Source organism: Laccaria bicolor, genomic scaffold, assembly GCF_000143565.1.
Source record: "Laccaria bicolor S238N-H82 LACBIscaffold_70 genomic scaffold, whole genome shotgun sequence".
NCBI lineage: Eukaryota > Fungi > Basidiomycota > Agaricomycetes > Agaricales > Hydnangiaceae > Laccaria > Laccaria bicolor.
In genome coordinates, this window is record NW_001889941.1 from 50,806 (window position 1) to 68,430 (window position 17,625).

The 17,625-nt window shown below is 46.1% G+C and overlaps 9 protein-coding genes across 9 annotated transcripts; 8 read left to right on the top strand and 1 right to left on the bottom strand.

The window, feature by feature from the left end:
* Positions 1–474: 474 nt before the first annotated feature.
* Positions 475–1,990, top strand: LACBIDRAFT_316178 (uncharacterized protein; the record flags this gene model as incomplete). Its single annotated transcript, XM_001889602.1, has 4 exons — positions 475–583; positions 634–678; positions 727–1,375; positions 1,432–1,990. The coding sequence occupies 4 exons, from the start codon at positions 475–477 to the stop codon at positions 1,988–1,990; spliced, it is 1,362 nt and encodes a 453-aa protein (XP_001889637.1).
* A 105-nt stretch (positions 1,991–2,095) lies between these two features.
* LACBIDRAFT_316179 (uncharacterized protein) lies at positions 2,096–2,417 on the top strand (the record flags this gene model as incomplete). Its single annotated transcript, XM_001889603.1, has 2 exons — positions 2,096–2,276; positions 2,326–2,417. 2 exons carry the CDS (start codon positions 2,096–2,098, stop codon positions 2,415–2,417), a joined length of 273 nt encoding a protein of 90 aa, XP_001889638.1.
* Positions 2,418–2,822: 405 nt separating this feature from the next.
* On the top strand, positions 2,823–4,312 carry LACBIDRAFT_334802 (uncharacterized protein; the record flags this gene model as incomplete). The annotated part of the gene is made up of 3 exons (XM_001889604.1): positions 2,823–2,901; positions 2,962–3,703; positions 3,760–4,312. The coding sequence occupies 3 exons, from the start codon at positions 2,823–2,825 to the stop codon at positions 4,310–4,312; spliced, it is 1,374 nt and encodes a 457-aa protein (XP_001889639.1).
* A 109-nt stretch (positions 4,313–4,421) lies between these two features.
* On the top strand, positions 4,422–4,930 carry LACBIDRAFT_316181 (uncharacterized protein; the record flags this gene model as incomplete). The annotated part of the gene is made up of 1 exon (XM_001889605.1): positions 4,422–4,930. One exon carries the CDS (start codon positions 4,422–4,424, stop codon positions 4,710–4,712), a length of 291 nt encoding a protein of 96 aa, XP_001889640.1. The 3' UTR covers positions 4,713–4,930.
* Positions 4,931–5,193: 263 nt separating this feature from the next.
* Positions 5,194–5,611, top strand: LACBIDRAFT_316182 (uncharacterized protein; the record flags this gene model as incomplete). Its single annotated transcript, XM_001889606.1, has 3 exons — positions 5,194–5,372; positions 5,422–5,471; positions 5,520–5,611. The coding sequence occupies 3 exons, from the start codon at positions 5,194–5,196 to the stop codon at positions 5,609–5,611; spliced, it is 321 nt and encodes a 106-aa protein (XP_001889641.1).
* A 1,116-nt stretch (positions 5,612–6,727) lies between these two features.
* On the top strand, positions 6,728–8,435 carry LACBIDRAFT_316183 (uncharacterized protein; the record flags this gene model as incomplete). Its single annotated transcript, XM_001889607.1, has 12 exons — positions 6,728–6,754; positions 6,824–6,856; positions 6,930–7,026; positions 7,120–7,203; positions 7,253–7,432; positions 7,574–7,696; positions 7,745–7,783; positions 7,838–7,888; positions 7,934–7,960; positions 8,017–8,057; positions 8,107–8,135; positions 8,198–8,435. The coding sequence occupies 12 exons, from the start codon at positions 6,728–6,730 to the stop codon at positions 8,433–8,435; spliced, it is 969 nt and encodes a 322-aa protein (XP_001889642.1).
* Positions 8,436–8,881: 446 nt separating this feature from the next.
* Positions 8,882–10,144, bottom strand: LACBIDRAFT_334804 (uncharacterized protein; the record flags this gene model as incomplete). Its single annotated transcript, XM_001889642.1, has 5 exons — positions 8,882–9,229; positions 9,282–9,493; positions 9,592–9,749; positions 9,835–10,051; positions 10,081–10,144. The coding sequence occupies 5 exons, from the start codon at positions 10,142–10,144 to the stop codon at positions 8,882–8,884; spliced, it is 999 nt and encodes a 332-aa protein (XP_001889677.1).
* Positions 10,145–10,222: 78 nt separating this feature from the next.
* Positions 10,223–13,844, top strand: LACBIDRAFT_316185 (uncharacterized protein; the record flags this gene model as incomplete). The annotated part of the gene is made up of 13 exons (XM_001889608.1): positions 10,223–10,421; positions 10,474–10,524; positions 10,584–10,625; positions 10,686–11,116; positions 11,169–11,387; positions 11,441–11,871; positions 11,923–12,127; positions 12,181–12,341; positions 12,394–12,493; positions 12,549–12,728; positions 12,784–12,972; positions 13,029–13,319; positions 13,380–13,844. 13 exons carry the CDS (start codon positions 10,223–10,225, stop codon positions 13,842–13,844), a joined length of 2,964 nt encoding a protein of 987 aa, XP_001889643.1.
* Positions 13,845–15,773: 1,929 nt separating this feature from the next.
* LACBIDRAFT_334806 (uncharacterized protein) lies at positions 15,774–17,332 on the top strand (the record flags this gene model as incomplete). Its single annotated transcript, XM_001889609.1, has 5 exons — positions 15,774–15,829; positions 15,922–16,261; positions 16,318–16,608; positions 16,661–16,789; positions 16,847–17,332. 5 exons carry the CDS (start codon positions 15,774–15,776, stop codon positions 17,330–17,332), a joined length of 1,302 nt encoding a protein of 433 aa, XP_001889644.1.
* Positions 17,333–17,625: the final 293 nt, after the last annotated feature.

Genomic DNA, 17,625 nt, shown 5'->3' on the forward strand with positions numbered 1-17,625 from the left:
TATTCTTCCGTCGTCAATCGCTCGTCATCCCACTAGAGTAACCGATTACGCCCCTGCTGAACGGTGGGATTACGATCCGTGACTCAGGAGGTGATAGAAGGATGTACCACACTTGCTGCCAATGCATGATATGCTTGAAACGTACGCGAGCTCTTGGCTTCTATGTTGTTACAGAGATAACCTGTTTTCAGGTGCACTCCCACTCTTAGTCTCCCTTAGAAGTCAAGGACCAGAATAGCTTTCCTTCCCCGCATTTTGTATGGTTTGTCTCAAGGAAGAGGGTTGTCGTGTGAGTTGAACGTTCGATCCTCGTGCGGAGACTGTCGTCCTTTGTGACCTCGTCATCAAGTAATCTATGCAAAAGCGGCGACTCTTGGTAGTGCTTCTAAACTTCGGTGCACATGACCTCACCTCTATAAGAAGGCGACGCTATGCAATCAATCACCTTACGCTTATCCACTCCATCTCATCTTGATGAAGCGCGGATTTCTGAAAACCGCAAAGGCGAAGAAGACGGAGGGCATCGCGCTCCCGCCAGTCGTATCGACTCCAGGTGTGCCACCCAAGGGAAATGGCTCTTTCTGTTAGTCGGATTCTTCATTACGCCGGTTTTCAACTCACCATTCTGAACAGCTTCGCAACCTATTATCATGTTACCTTATGGGAAGGTTGAGACCGGTAACGTAGCCTCTGTCATTGACTTTGTGCAACCTAACATTGTAACAGCGCGGCCCACTGAGGGCGTTGTTTCTAAGAAGGCTTTCTGTCGCGAAATTTCCGGAGACACCGTAAACTACAGCGACAACACGATCGTATTCACTAGTCTCCCACCCGTGAAACGGGGCGCTACACTGGATGATGAACCTGACAATTGGGCAGAGTGTGTCTTAGCTGGGCACATCAAGCGTCGAATCTTCAGCACCCCAGGATTTCCGCGCCCCATAAAGAAAACTGCAGGCGGAAAGGTAAACCATCGTGTTAGGCCTTCGCCGGTTGGTGGACTTGGGATGTTCGCCATGCGTCCCGTCCATACTGGAGACCTCATCATCGCCGAGAGGCCTCTCCTGATCTCACCGCGCAGTTTTGGAATGGCGGTCGGGTCTGGCATGGAGGGTCTTACCCAGGCGGAGATAATCCAGGTCAATGTGAAAGAGTGGGAGGAACGCCTTGGCGTCGCAGTGAAGAGGATGACTGATGAAAATCGGAAAGCCTTCATGGCACTGGCGAACAGTCATACTCAGGACGGGAGCGGGCGTATTCTGGGAATCATTCGCACCAATGGATACAAAGTGCCAGGCTTATACGATGGTGACGAGGACGACAACGCCGGGGCTTACACCGCTGTTCTAAATGTGATGTCGAGGATCAATCACAGGTGAGATGCTTGTATTAAATGACCGTCAAGCAAGTCTCAAGCTGAGATATCTTCAGCTGCTCGCCTAATACTGCGTATAATTTTCACATGGCTTCCCTTTCCTTCGAGCTTAGAGCAGTTCGCGACATCAAACAAGGAGAAGAGCTGTTCACCTCTTACTGCGACATTTTCCGAACCAAGAGCGAGCGTGCTGAGGACCTAGCAACCTACAGCATTATCTGCGCATGTCCCGGGTGTGTCGGAGCAACCAAGGAAACGGATTTGTTCCGCTCGGAGCTCGCAAAACGCATCGAAAAGATACGAGCTGACCACCACGCTTGGTTAGAGGATCACACACGCCCGAACGTACTCTCAGCCTCCCTCAAGCTGATAGCTGAGATCGAAAAAGAAGGTCTGACCGATGCTCCGTGGTTCGTCTTCCTGTTGGGGATGGTTGAGAACGTCTACTCGGTGTCCGGAAACACAAATAGCGCGAAGAAGTACTTAGAACGGCTCAACAACCATTGCATGGCATCCACGGGGCGCTCGCTGGAAGCTCACAAAGCTGCCGCTCATCTGAATACACTGCAGTGCAATTCAGAGTCCTCAAAATGTCTCGCGCGAAGCCCTGTATAATTATCCCAGACGAGAGGAACGAAGAATTGTAATTGTATTTTCATGTCACGTTACCTACTTTAGTGACGTCACGCGTCTCATTTCCGCCTCTCTTTCTCGGCCATCATGGAAGATCCCCAACTGGAAATCCGCGACGTCCTCCGCCTTATAGTCTCCTCGCCTTCCGCAGATGATCAAGCGGCCGCTGTGAAAAAGTACTTCATTCACAACGCAGGCTTCAATCACCCTCTCTTCCACATCGAACCAGGCCCGTCATCGAGGTCGACCATCCTCGGCGTTTACCAGTGCATTTCCTTTTTCTCTCTCGTTCTTTTTGAATGCTTAAACAGGGTCAGATGGTTGCTCACCGTTCGTAGAGCGTCTCGACTCTCAACAGTCTTTTTGTCCTAAAGAGTCTTTGAGACTAGAAAACAGCCCAGGATTTTGATCTTGAACATTTAGGAAAATTTAGGGAGCCATGCAGTAGTCAAGCAGGACTTAACACGTAACGGTTCGTTTCAAGAATGGTGATCGAAATGTAGTTGAAACTTGAACGGTGGGCATATTTTTTTCTTCAATTTTTTGAGTTCATTTTTCATTTTTCATTTCACAGAATTCACACTCTTTTTATATGCCACCGTACGCATAGCCAAGGAATACATACTATAACGTTTTTGTCCAACTTCGATCCTTGTGCGGAGACTGTCGTCCTTTGTGACCTCGTCATCAAGTAATCTATGCAAAACCGGCGACTCTTGGGGCTTCTAAACTTCGGTGCACATGACCTCACCTCTATAAGAAGGCGACGCTATGCAATCAATCACCTTACGCTTATCCACTCCATCTCATCTTGATGAAGCGCGGATTTCTGAAAACCGCAAAGGCGAAGAAGACGGAGGGTATCGCGCTCCCGCCAGTCGCATCGACTCCAGGTGTGCCACCCATAGTCGGATTCTTCATTTCCCCAGTTTTCACCTCACCATTCTGAACAGCTTCGCAACCTATTATCATGTTACCTTATGGGAAGGCTGAGACCGGTAACGTAGCCTCTGTCATTGACTTTGTGCAACCTAACAGTGTAACAGTGCGGCCGACTGAGGGCGTTGTTTCCAAGAAAGCTTTCCGTCGCGAAACTTCTGGAGGCACCGTAGACTACAGCGACAACATGATCATAGTCACTACTCTCCCACCGATGAATCGGGACGCTACACTGGATGATGAACCTGACAATTGGACAGAGTGTGTCTTAGCTGGGCACATCAAGCGTCGAATCCTCAGCACCCCAGGATTTCCGCGCCCCGTACAGAAAACTGCAGGCGGAAAGGTAAACCATCGTGTTAGGCCTTCGTCGTTTGGTGGACTTGGGATGTTCGCCGCGCGTCCCCTCCGCACTGGAGACCTCATCATCGCCGAGAGGCCTCTCCTGATCTCACAGCGCAGTTTCGAAATGACGGTTGGGTCTGGCATGGAGGGTTTTACCCAGGCGGAGATTATCCAGGTCAATGTGAAAGAGTGGGAGGAACTCCTTGACGTCGCAGTGAAGAGGATGACTGACGAAAATCGGAAAGCATTCATGGCGCTGGCGAACAGTCATACTGAAGACGGGACTGGGCCTATTCTGGGAATCCTTCGCACCAATGGATACAAAGTACCAGGCTTGTACGATGGTGACGAGGCCGACAACGCCAGGGCTTACGCTGCTGTTCTGAATATGATGTCGAGGATCAATCACAGGTAAGATGCTTGTATTATATGACCGTCAAACAAGTCTCAAGCTGAGATATCTTCAGCTGTTCGCCCAATACTACGTACAATTTCGACATGGCTTCCCTTTCCTTCGAGCTTAGAGCAGTTCACGACATCAAACAAGGAGAAGAGCTGTTCACCTCGTACTGCGACCTTTTCAGAACCAAGACCGAGCGTGCTGAGGAGCTAGCACCCTACGGCATTGTCTGCGCATGTCCCGGGTGTGTCGGGGCAACCGAGGAAACGGATTTGTTGCGCTCGGAGCTCGAAAAACGCATCGAAGCAATACGAGCTGACCACCACGCTTGGTTGAAGGATCATACACGCCCGAACATACTCGCAGCCTCCCTCAAGCTGATGGAAGAGATCGAAAAAGAAGGTCTGGCCGATGCTCCGTGGTTCGTCTTCCTGTTGGGGATGGTTGCGAGCGTCTACTCGGTGTCCGGAGACACAGATAGCGCGATGAAGTACTTAGAACGGCTCAACAACCACTGGCATTGCATGGCATACATGGGGCGCTCACTGGAAGCTAACGGTTCGGGCAAAACTGGCGCTCATCTGAAAACACTGCAGTCCAATTCAAAGTCCCCAAAATGACTCGTATGAAGCCCTGTATAATTATCCCAGACGAGAGGAACGAAGAATTGTAATTAGTGTTGCCGCAAAGTAAAGTGCTTTAAGCACTAAAGTGCCTTTAAAGGACTTTATGCCCATATTGGGCGCTTTAAGGTACTTTAAGGCAAGGCTGTGTTGTTTGGCAACGCCGCCTCACGCCGGCATTGTCAAATCTTGGCCGGTTGTCAGCATGCACAATGTACGCGAACTCACCAACGTCCGTCGCGCGCACGAGCGTTTACGTTTCTCCCTCATCTGCTTCACGCGACGTGCAAGCGCAAACCTCGGGGCTGAGGCGTGTAAATCAGCTTGTACAAAACCTCTCAGCGGAATCGATCGCGCAAGGTCCCAACAATGGCGCCGCTCCCCTCACCAGTTCTAACATCGTGAAGCGGACAAAAAGGTTGTCTTCGCGAAAAGTAGTCCAATGACCTGATCTTTCTGAAGAAGGTGAAAACAAGTGCGAGAGCAGGCTTGATAATTGGGTATCCTCAGAAGGGGACCTATGTAGATCTCTGTTATGCTCGAGGGGATGAGAGAATTTATGACCTTGACCAGCTGATTCCTGTTTTACTTAGCCAGAACTTGCATCCACTTAATCAACACTTAATATTATTATGTTCTACTATAAGTACACAGTTTGTGCTTATCTGCTGAGGGAGCGGCGAGCCTCCGTCACGACAAGAAGGCTGTGGACCGTCGACCGAAAGCGGAAATCACTTTAAAGCAACTTTAGGTTTAAAGCACTTTGAACTTTGCTTTGCGGCAACACTAATTGTAATTGTATTTTCATGTCACGTTACCTACTTTAGTGACGTCACGCGTCTCATTTCCGTTCAGAACGCCTCTCTTTCTCGGCCACCATGGAGAATCCTCAACTGCAAATCCGCGACGTCCTCCGCCTTATAGTCTCCTCGCCTTCCGCAGATGATCAAGAGGCCGCCGTTAAAAAGTACTTCATGCACAACGCGGGCTTCGATCACCCTCTCTTCCACATCGAACCAGGCCCGTCATCGAGGTCGACCATCCTCGGCGTTTACCAGTGCCTTTCCTTTTTTTCTCCCGTTTTTTGAATGCTTAATTTCGGTTAGATGGTTGCTCACCGTCGCTTCTCGGGTCGAAGTAGAGATCAGGAGCATAGGTGGGTAAATTTACGATGTTTCAGAGTCATTAAGCTGAATATATGCAGTCTACGAGCGTGCAAATCACGTCCTTATTGTCGAGAGTGTTCTCAGCGTCCATTTTAAACTCTGGCCGTTCCAACCTGTGCCTTGCCAGTGAGCGGTCTCGCCGCGTCGTTGATTTCTTCGACTTTTTAATCCTCTGAAAAGCGTCACGAGCCGCTTTTCGCTTAGGAAGGAAAAGCACTTGTTCTTCATTTCTATGCAGAAAGATTTGTGTCAGTTGGATGTGAGTTTATATCAGAACTCGTGTGACGGGACCTATTTATATGCGCATTTTACCTATAAGGATTTAGCTGCGCTCGTGTGTCCACCACTTTTTCCAGCTATCAGGTGGTTACGTTACGGAACTGCCGTTACGCTTACCATCGGCGCCAAGTCTGCTCAGGTATTTGGATTGTGGAGGCCCTCCCACGCTGTCGCCCCCATTGAAACTGAGCAAGTCGCGTCGGAAGAAAATGACGTCGAACTGGACACGCGGGGCAACAAGAAGCAGAAGAAGGATGACGAAAAGGCTGATAACGGAGGAGAGCTGCTGGGTCCGGAGCGTGATTCGGTGCCCAGCAATGCTAATGGGAGACGAAAGCGCAAACAAGGCGGACACCGCGAACGAAACCCTGGTCCATATGGCCCTTACTCGACTGGTAGCATCAAGAACGTTGATTGAGCGTATAGGATTTCATTTTTTGTGGTTCGTCTTGTAACTTATGGACATTGTAATTGTGTTCCGTTCAAGCGGCGTTTGGTCATACAGTCTGTTCTGGTTAGCTTTTGTTCATTCGAGCATTTCGTGATTTTTTTTTGTTGTAGCGGAATTCATTATATATTGTGTGCCACTTCCGGTTTGCTTCCGTTGTCATCATCGTTGACTTGGGAACTAACTTGGAAGTTGGAACTACACTTGTGGGTCCATCAGCAGATTTTTAGGGAGTTTCCGAAGCTACCTCAGCGTACCTCGTCTTGACCTTTTTCGGTTACCATACTCAGGGCTCCGAATTCAATTGATCGACCACGTTGCAGCCGCCGCATCACGCATTTTCATTGGGCGCCCAGGCGTTGCCCAATATACACTTGTGGATTTTGACATTGTTCTTCAACCCACTGGCACCACTCAACCCACCTGGTGCGTAAGCGTTCGCCCATAGTGAATGCGTCAAATGGTAGCCGCGTTTACCTCTCTTACTTCTACTGTTTCCTTGACTGTATAGTTGCACTTATGGAGGTTGAGGGCTGGGTAATGTCAGCGAGTTTGACTGTCCTTGTACTTTTACCCTTTCATTGAGTTATTACCAACTTACATGTGCATTTATAGGCGTACGACTATTTATGCACGTTCAAACAAGAGGTGCGTGCTACCCATTCGACATGAGTCTTCAGTGTTGTTATATCCGGATCTACGTATGGTCCCTTTCCCTTAGGTTGATTATGTGTGGTCGTGTCCTTGGGCTCCAGCCCTACCTCTATTTTACCTCAATCGATACCTGCCTTTTGTCGACCAAGTGATATTACTGCAGCGTACGTGAATCAGCGGCCCACTCCATTCCCGAAAATATTAACTTGTGGTGGTTTTTTTTTTCAACAGTGCAAGTATCTGTGAATAGTCGACAGGTTTGGCTTTGAAACCCCTTCACGTTGTCCCTTTTTACCGAATTATATTGAAGGCCTGTTTAATAGAAGGCTCGCTCGCAATATGTTCGTCTCAGTCTTCTCTGAATGAGCAAAACCTGCGCTTGCTGATTAGGTGTCATCTATCCAGGTCTTTTCAATATAGGGTCCATAATCTCGCAAAGTTGGTGTGATTTATATATCAAGAGGACGGGGTCCATTCAATTTATTGTTAACAGCCATTATTATACTCCGCACGATTGCCTTTTGGGGGACGAATCGTTTCATTGGATATGCCTTGGGCTTTGTCGCGATCGTGAGTCTGCGATCACCTTCATTAATTGCACTCGAGATAATAACCATGAACCTAGTGTTCTTGGATCATCGCCATTAGCATTGTTACGGTTTTGGTGGCATCGATTGAATGTGAGTGGAACATAATTAATACGGCATGAAGTTTATTTTCCAATTACTCACTGCCAAGATTCGCCCTTGGATTTTCCGGCTCGTGGATGTCCGGTTCGGGGGGCCTCTGATAAAATCTCCGCGCTATATATAACTATCTTTTTGATAGAGCTATGTAAGTGGCTGACTTTCTTTTGAACGGCTCACTCAATCGCTGTGTCAGTAATTGTCATTTTAACGGCGATAAAAGCCTTGAGTCACGGTAAGCCTCGGGCACCCGCTCTCACTTTCAATCGCTCAATGTTTATTGCTACAGTGAGACAAAGTCGTTCTTCTTGGGTTAAAGAAATATATCGGGATGGTATAGGCAATCCCTTGATTTTCTTGATTTGATGTTGACGCTATCACCCAGGCCTTTTCTTTTGCGTCTGCATGCTATGTTAGTCGTCAATGATTGCCCGTGGGCCCTCAATAATCATTCTCTCCCCACTCTAGGTATTACTTTTATCAACATCGTCGTTCCTCGACTATGCCTTGTAAGGCCACTCATAATTGTTTATCCACACCTGCTGACACATCTCACAGCCACTAGAACTCAAGGGCATTTTCACCCTGTACGTCCACTTTTTGTTTGCCGCACATTGCCAGAGAAGTGCTCAAACCACTCTACCCCTAGTCCTCAGCGTGTCCTTCACTCCATCGTCTGCAACCGAGTGGTGCTCCAGATTCTCAAGTGTCGTGCAGAATCACCCCCGCCCCTCACTCCCAATAATCATGGGTCTCGTTCCCGTTCTGCATATGGAAACAATTTGGAGATCTTCACGTCTGTGCAGCCCATCACGTCTTTTACCACTACGGATGAAGTCGAACTGGATTCTGCGTCGATATTAGAACGGGAAGGTTGGATTGGATAACTTGAACTTCGCAGCCACTTCGTTTATACCAGCCTGCGCGGGATATGGTGATTACCGCTGTAAATATAATCTCCCCTTGAAGCAGGGACGGCGAGGAGACTTCCCCAACGATGAGTTGGACGCCAGAATAGTTGGAGCTGCGATGGAACCAAGAAGGAACACAGTCACCTCGGAGAGGAGTCAAGTGTCCTATCTGCTTGCTATCTGCAGCTCTCTTACATTATAATGTAGATACTTTATGACCCCCCCTTCAGTCAATCGATTTTCGTAAGCGTAGTAATGATCAACGCTCTCAGACACTTCTCGTTTACCTGTGACGGAGCTCGAGGCTGGTATGCTTCGTCGTCGGAGGGTGCTTACTGAGATGGAAACATGTTCGAGTTCATTTATTCTGACATTTGGTAACGTACAGTATCTACTGCTGAACTGTAGCTCTTTCTCCCCAATTACCGTTCAGTAATCGCTGTCGTCAGGCTCATCACTGCCGTCAGACTCATCACTGTCGTCAGGCTCACTAGAGTCGCACTGATACCATCAGCACTTCCAGCACCTTCACTCGGCGTCATCATAAACTTCCTTGAGCCTACGAGGATCAAGGGAACGGGTTCGGAAGACTCAGTTACTTCGTACTCTCTAATGCATTTTGAGAGCCGCGTCGTCACAGTCTCAAAATGGCCCCTCCCTGAGCCACTTGGGTAACTACAGATTATCCAACGGTCGTCCTCCAAGTCCGCAGGATGAACGATCAGTTTCTCTATGCGAGGGAGTTGGGTGGTAACATCAATCAACGACTTCTACACCATTCGTGAGCCCAGCCTCACCATCGGGAAGAACACACCAACTCACCACAGCGTTATGGAGGGCTTGCGAAACGAGGCAACCCTCGAGGATCTTCAACTTCTTGCATAGCGAGATCACTGCGAGAGCTTGATCCCCGAGGCACCACCCTCCTTCATACTCAGCCTCAACGACGAGTTTTTCAAGAGAGTTCGTATGCTTGCCTACTAAACAAAGGTTATAAAATCGGTTGGCGGCAAGATCACATTGAGTCTCGCGGTCTATAGATGCCAGACGCAGTTTCTTCAATCCCGAGTACGATGAGATGCAATCGAGAAATGGTAGAGATATGGGTCACATCAATGCCGTTCAGACGGACATCGGTCGTCTTCAATATCGCCCATATCTCCTCCGGATGCGAGCTTTCCGCCGTACCAGATTCCGATGTCGTGTAATTGAGTAGCGTCAGGGACGTTGGGCGGTGGAAATGGGGAAGTGTTACGCTGTCGAGCTTGAGTGAGAATTCCTGCCAAATTCCTGCAAACCCAAATCCTTTAGTGGTAAGACGAAATTTGGAGGGCAATTCTTGAAAAAAGGATGAAGGGATGCTGGTAGACCGTACCCAGGTCTCAAATGAAGGGTATGAAGGTTTGGCGAGTTCGCAATCAAGAGCGAAAGGGGTTCGATAATATTCATAAAGTAGTCGTTGGTGGGCGCATATATTTTGATGCTCTGCAAATTACGTAGAGATTGTAGCTGGAGGTCTGGCGCATAAGAACCTCCAATAATCAACTCTAAGAATTCAAGGAGGGGAAGAGTTCTGACGGCATTCAGGACTGCTGTGTCGGAAAAATCCGTGATGCCTTACAATAATAATAAATTACAAGGCTACCGGGAGCTATTGTAGTCACGTTATAATGGTCACGTTGCATTATAAGATCAATGTTTGTCCTGTAATCAAAGTGCGCGCGCCGCGCTGAACGCGCGTCTGTCGTCCCTCCTCATTCCCAATGCCTCCCAAAGGGAAAGGTCCAAAAGGAACACTAAAGCCTTCTGTTTTAGACCCTCTATGCACTTTTTGCGGGCTTCCTTTCAAGTCAAAGGGCATAACACAGCACCAAAAATCATGCAAATCTCGTCCTGAGGCAGTTGCTTCAGATGCAAGATCCAGGGCATTTGAGGAACAGGTACAACAAGAGGGGTTATTGGGTAAGCTGTACAGTGCTTGATGGCATATTACTGGCTAATAGCCTTGGTCCAGACCCTTTTATCCCTGTGATTGGGCCAAGCTCTGCCTACACTCCTCTTGGTAGCATTCATTCCTCCCTTCCACTTTTTTCTTGATTTTCCAAGCTGATCAGTTCAATCTAGGGTATACACATACTCAATTGCAAGCAGGAAATGTGGAAAATAGTAAGTATTACTTGATAGCACACATCTGATTATGTTACCCAGCCTATGATGCAAACATAGCAATATTCAATGAAAATGAAACGATCAACAACACCGATAACAACAACACCGAGCCCCATGGTGAAGTCCATACTGACGAAGGGTCCTCTAGTCCATTTGAGCAGGCACCACAGCTCAATGACATCAAAGTGGAGTACCATCCAAGAAGCGGACGCCAACCTCAATTCTTTAGCTTTGATGAGTACAAAAGCAATTTCCAGGATCTCGATAGTGTTGACATTCCAGTTGATCCCGAGCCATGGAAACCTTTCTGTTCTCGTCTCGATTTTGAACTGGCAGAATTGATTCTTGATACCCACATGAATAAGAATCAAACGAATGAACTCATCTCCCTCATCCATCGATGTATTCTAGACCCCAAGTCTTTTACCTTGAAAAATGAACCTGACTTGTCAAAAATTTGGGAGAATGCTGCAAATCGGGCAACTAAGGTAAGCAGAATTTTGTTCACCTGCAGGTGGAAAAGTGATCTGACTATATTAGTTTGAGAAAACAACAATCACAGTAGAGTATAATGATGAAGATAAACCCTTTGACGTTTGGACGCGTCCATTGTGGAGTTGGGCTGAGGAACTTCTTCTCGACCCCCACCTTGCCAGGGAATTTCATTGGGATGCTGAACATCATTACAGATTTAATGGGGAGACTTATGAACGATTCATTGATGAGCCCTGGACAGCTGATGCATGGTGGGAAATTCAAGTAAGTTGTGAAGTCCCATCTGCTCATTATCATGATATCTAATGATCAACTAGGCATCGCTTCCACCAGGAGCAGTTCCTTTTTTTTTCATGGTGTATGCAGATAAAAACAGGCTATCATCCTTTGGCACTGCAAAGGGCTACCCTGCCATTGCTGTTTGTGCCCATCTTCCAACATCGATTCGAAATGGGGAAAAGAGGGGGAAAAGAGTTTGTGTTGGATGGTTTCCAGTTGTAAGAAGATTTCTCATCAATTATAATTGCATGCAGCTTACCCATAGAGCCATGCAGTTGCAAGAAGACTCAGGTGAAACTGGAAAAAAGAAATATGTGAATTTCAAAAGAGTTGTCTGGCATAAGGCATTCTATGAAATCTTGAAGTCTGTTGAGCAATATGCAGAAACTGGCTACCACCTAACAACTGCTGATATTGAACGGTGGATGTTTCCCATTGTGCTTATTGCATCTGCAGACTATGAGGAGCAGTAAGTATTGACATCTGCAATTTACATTGAACTTCACAATTTTCTGTGCAGATGTGTTATTGCCCTCATTCGTGGGGTCAACAGCAAATTTCCCTGCCCAGTCTGCCTCATTCCTGGGGATCAGCTTGCCAACCTTTCATCAGACTTTCCCCTTTGTTTTTCCTCTGACATGGAAAAGATTTACAAGTCCACAATAGGACTTAATGCCTCTGAGACAGAAGAAACCTTGAAGAATGTTGGTCTTCGGGATGTTGAGGTAACATTCAAATGGGTTGATTCATATATTTCACTGATGACTTACTTCCAAAGAATGTTTTTTGGAAATTTCCTCGCACTGATATTCACCGAGCAATTTCTTGGGATCGCCTTCATGCATATCATGGAGGTTTATTCTCAGATCATATCTGGGAAGAGGTTAAAAGTGTAGCTGAGGAACTTGGAAAGGGTGTCTCGAAGTTGATTGATACCCAGTATGGATTTGATCTCTTTGTTGAGATAGAATATATTTATCTTTATTTACAGGGTTGATGCTCTCCCTACTTGGAGTGGTTTAAACCACTTTACCTCCATTATAAAGACAGGTGAATTTGCTGATGGAAGCAAGTATGAGGACATGTCGAAAGTAAGTCAGCTTTTTGAATTTCCTCTCAAAATTCAAGTTTCATGACCTGGGTTAGGTTCTTATCTTTGCACTCCACAATATTTTTACAAAGGAAGCATCTCCTCGAGGATATCAGCTACTCAAGCTTCTGCGAAGCTATGTTGAACTTGATATGTATGCATCTCTCAAGGTTCATACAGAGACAACTATTCAAAAAGGTCGAGAGGAACTGTTGGTTTTTGAGAAAGCACTTCATGTATGTACAATAATTGGTTTACATTGCCTTTAACAATTTACCTTTATATATATAGGAATATATGCCATTTAACCCAGCTAAATCGTGGTCATTTCCAAAAGCACATACACATAAGCATATGTTTGACGATATCCAGCGAAAAGGGGTGACACGAAACTATAATACAAAGCCCAATGAAAAATGTCATGGTGCATTCAAAAACAGCTACAAGTTCCGAACAAATTTCAAGAATGTTGCACCACAGGTATTTGCTAAATTCTCTAACTATTCAAAGTCCTGTTTTAAATTGACATAAATAAGATACTCAAATTTGATCATGCCGATTTAGTTGCAACTGTCATCCGCGATGACATTGACTACCTTGATTTATCCCAGGCAGAAGCATCTGCTGAAGATAGCCAAATCCAGGTGACACGAAACATCATTGGAACGGCCCATGTATCCTTGGGTTCTCAATGTGCACCAGTTGCATTTTCAGACCTTGAGGATGAACACAGTTCAGACTCTGCATTCAAAGATTTTCGCAAGAAGATTGGACGCTTTTTTACAAGATATCTTGGAAGATCAGTAAGGTTTGGACCAAGTGATCAGGTAAATTTTGACCTTTGAAGACTACTCTTGTCCACTTATGATGGTATCTGAATTCAATAGATCAATCCCTTTCAATTGCTAAGAGTTAACTATGAATCAAAAGATGACTGGTGTGTAGCCACCGACCTTCTTCGTGCCAACCCAAAATTCCATGGCAAGCCACGATATGATTGCATCATTGTCAAGATTGATGAGGAGAAGTATATCTTTGCACGCTTACTCTACATTTTTGGACTTCAAGTTCTTGACAAGGAGTATCACATGGCACTTATCCTACCCATGGATCTTCCACCTGATTTGGAGAATCGTGGACGGGATAATGACCTTTGCTTCAATCGAGTCAAGGCCCGACATCGCTCACTCTCAGTTTTTATCTCCGTTGAATCAATCATTCGTGGAGGTCTTCTTGCAACAGATTATGGATCACAATATTCAGATGAGTATCTGGTGATGGACATGGATTCGGATATGTGGTTGAGGATGAAGTCATTACCCCTTGCACGCAGAGTAGATTTAGGTCACTGAACATTGCAATGAATTGTTCTGTTGCTCAAGGTTGGTTTTCAGTGTCTTGGTGTGTCTTTGTATGTGAGGCTGAGGAAGATGAGTGCCACACATAAAGAAAACTTTAAAAGCTTAATATACTTAGTCTCAACAGCTTCCAGTTCAAGTGAACATTGATGAAGGTAGCCTTTGGATTGTGTTGAAGGTTAGGTAGGGATGTCCAGGCGATGCAGCTGTGCTTTGTCAAGAAAAACTTCAGGGTGGACCCTAACCAGAACCCTTCGTTCAGCAAGGATCACACACATCAAGTCCCCCTGGGTCTCATGCAATTGCTGATCACTCAGATGAAGTGCTACATTGTTCGAAGATGCCATGTGGGAATGACTAAGCAGACAATACATTGGGGAACCATATTCACACAAATGAACACTACAATAATAGTCTGTTGCTCTGAAAACAATTTAAATATGTAGAAATAAAGAAAGGCTTCCTATATATTTTAAATTCATTGTGAAATAAGAACAGGCATATCTTCTAATAACTCTAACAAAACCAGTGCAGGCCAGCTTGGGAGGTAACACAGCCAAACAAATGAATGGTTGGCACAAATACGGCGTATAGGATAGAGGCTCTGTGTTCTAAGCAAAATGCATAGCACAATGTTGTATATAATGCTATTTTGATGTTCTGTGGCAGATATTTAAGGGCAGGCTTCAATACTGAATCTGAAGTAACTTCAATAGGTTTAGTGTTCATAAGGGTGATGATGCTTCAAACAGAAATTAAGCTCTTGCATTTATTCTTATCCTTCCAAAAATTGTCTGAAGCAATTCTGAAAGGCCAAGGGCTACCATAGAAATTGTTAATTAGAGTATTGTGAGAGAAATTTTAAAGATTGAGATGCTTTTCTGTCAATGTTCCATTATTCCATGTTCCCCACACTGGTGGCACTCACTGTTGACTTCAGATGGAAATGAAAACCTGAGGCACTCTGATATAAATAGAATATAGAAATAAGAATTATATAAAAAAGGAGGTATAGATTAGTGTAGTATCTGATACAAATGATGATCTGTAAAAGTATTAACAAAGAAATGGTTACATAGATCAAGAACATTGCTGCTTGTCCATTCCTTTGGCACAATTGATGCCCACCAGCCAAATTGTCCCTGCTACCAAAGCCGAAAAGCCACCATTGCAAGCATCATGTCAAACGACACCATGGATACCATTTGCATAATAGATTTTTTTAGCTGCCCAGAAACAATACTGCAATCCAGTCTGACATCCGTAAAGTCCAATGATGGACAAGGAATCCAAAAGCCAAAGTTGCCAACTGCACTGGTTATGCCTCTGCCGCCACTTCCGTCCCCCCCCTTCTCTGCCCTCATCATGCCTTTCTTGCTTCACTCATTCTCACATCAAAGTTTACTCAAGACAAGTGCTACTGAGATCGGCACCCATTCAAAAGTTTAGAGTTATTTAATCTGATGCATGTCGATGAGGTAATTAATTGGCCTCAAGGCAAAGTTTCTCCGGCCCATGCTTTTCAAAATGTATTATCATCAGTTAAGTTACCGAAATTTAATTTTAGTCACCGGCCCGACCTTGTTCTTTCATTTTTCCATTACTCGAGCTGACACGCAATAATGCAACAACAGATCAAATTATCTACACCTAAATTGTAGACCTTGCATACTGCATGTTGTCAAAATTCCGGAGCGAAATCCGATTCACCGTTGCATGCATTTAGGAAACAGTACCATATGCACTTCTCATTTAAACAAGGCAGTTTCTCGCAGCAAACACATCCCCACTCTCTTTTCACTCTTGATTCACTTGTGATTCGTGAAAGCTCCCCTTAGTTTATTCTGATGACGTCGCTCACACCATCGATGATTGGCCTTGACTCCATCTCCACATCCAGATCTGACAACTCAACAGCCAGTCATGGCAGCGTCGGGTCAGAGCTTCACGCTGGATTGGACACTGCCGTGCTTCTTAAGGTAAGTATGACTGACTGACTTATGGCCATCACCTTGATCTCCGATTTTATTAATTTTTCATTCTTCGGCCAGGCACTGCACGATGCGCATAGCCAGCTCAATGCTGTGAAGGCTGAGAACCAACAGCTAAAACAAGAACTTGCCACTTTCCGTTGTCAAAACAAAGGCTCCAAAGCTCCGTCGCAAGAACTTGCTGCACACGACGAAGAAATCGGTAAACTAGGGAAAGTTTTTGCTCATTTTTACTCGTTCTGGATTCAGCAGAGCACACCTTCCCCATTCGATATTTCTTGCCCTGACTTCACATGGGATAGCGAGGACCGGTACCTCGATTCAACAACAAGATTAGCCGGCCAAACTGCAGAGCTCTACATGTGCGTTCCTCCTCAATACCATGACTACATGGTGAAGCATGAGAATTTCCGAAGTATTGTATGTGATCTCTCCCTCTCGCATAGATCATAAAAACTCACAATGTGCTCAATTAGTTCCGAGCGAGCGTCTCATCAGGCCGCTCGAACACACTTCTGCGCACGCGTGGGAGCGCAGGGGCAATTTTTGGCCTTGACCAAAGCCTCTTCGACTACAATCCCAAGTGTGACGAGAAGCGCATGGAAGCTAATCCTGAACTTGCGACACTTCTTGGCTTCAACCCCCGCGGGAAAACACCTACAGCACGCTACCCCTCAAATGCACCAGTTCTCTATACTAATGGCAATATTCACGACAAAGAGGGCATGTTCAGAAGTGATTACTTGATCTCCATAAGTATTTCTCAAGTATTTTCATTAATGGACTTCTAAACACTCGTCGTACTACTTACAATACTAGATGGCACGTCTCATCGCCTATGGCCCACGATCATACACATTGGAGAGAGCTGCATTCAACAAAAACAGTCCCTTTCACGGCCGTGTAGATGGTGTTACCTTTGGATTTATTAGCAACACCGCAGTTGTCGTACGCTTCACAGCTCTTCATTAGGCATATAAGTCCTCTGGCTAACAAAATTATTAGATTTGTTTTCTTCTCGGAGGTGATCCTGAGCTGAACAAGCATGGCGTCGGAAAACTTACAGGAATCAACTACGCAAGCGAGGCAGAAGCTTACAAAAAGCTTTTAATCGAAAATCAGGATGCGCCAACCGTTCGAAAGCTCCTGCAATACTGGAACATGCAAGTTTTTCCACAATTCCTCCTCGCTCCCGACTCACAGGACGAAGAAGAAGAAGCACCACGTGTCCAGGTTGACGCTGATGAAAACCCAGGTCTCGATTCCATGTTCCGTGGACTGCGTATGGGAGCCGACACTTCTTCAGCTCCCACTTCAAAAAATTCTAGCTCATTCCCACTCCCCCAGACCCTTCCAACCGATGTAGAGTGCGTGAACGCCCACTCAGATGTGGAACGGGCGCCGGATTTGCATCCAAACGTGGAAGTGCACACCCCTGCTCCTGTCGCGCCCATCTCCCAATCAATCAATCCACCCCGTGGACGTCGTTGAGTCCCCACGCCAGTTCCCTCAACCTCTGAGGCTGTTGCTGATGTGCCTGCGCCACCCACTAAAGCTCCCCGTGGTCGACGCCCAAAACAGGTTTCGGTTGTTCAAGTTGATGCTGATTCAGGTGCCGGAATACCTGCGGCGCTCGCTCATCCAAGTTGGCAGACGCGTGGTGCAAAATCGAAGGCAAATGCGAAGTAGCTGGGTCCAGCATTGTGAGGGCATCGTCGACGAGCAGCCGTTGAACGGCGATTGAGCATGCTGAGCTACTACATCTGCATTGTATCAATGTCTAG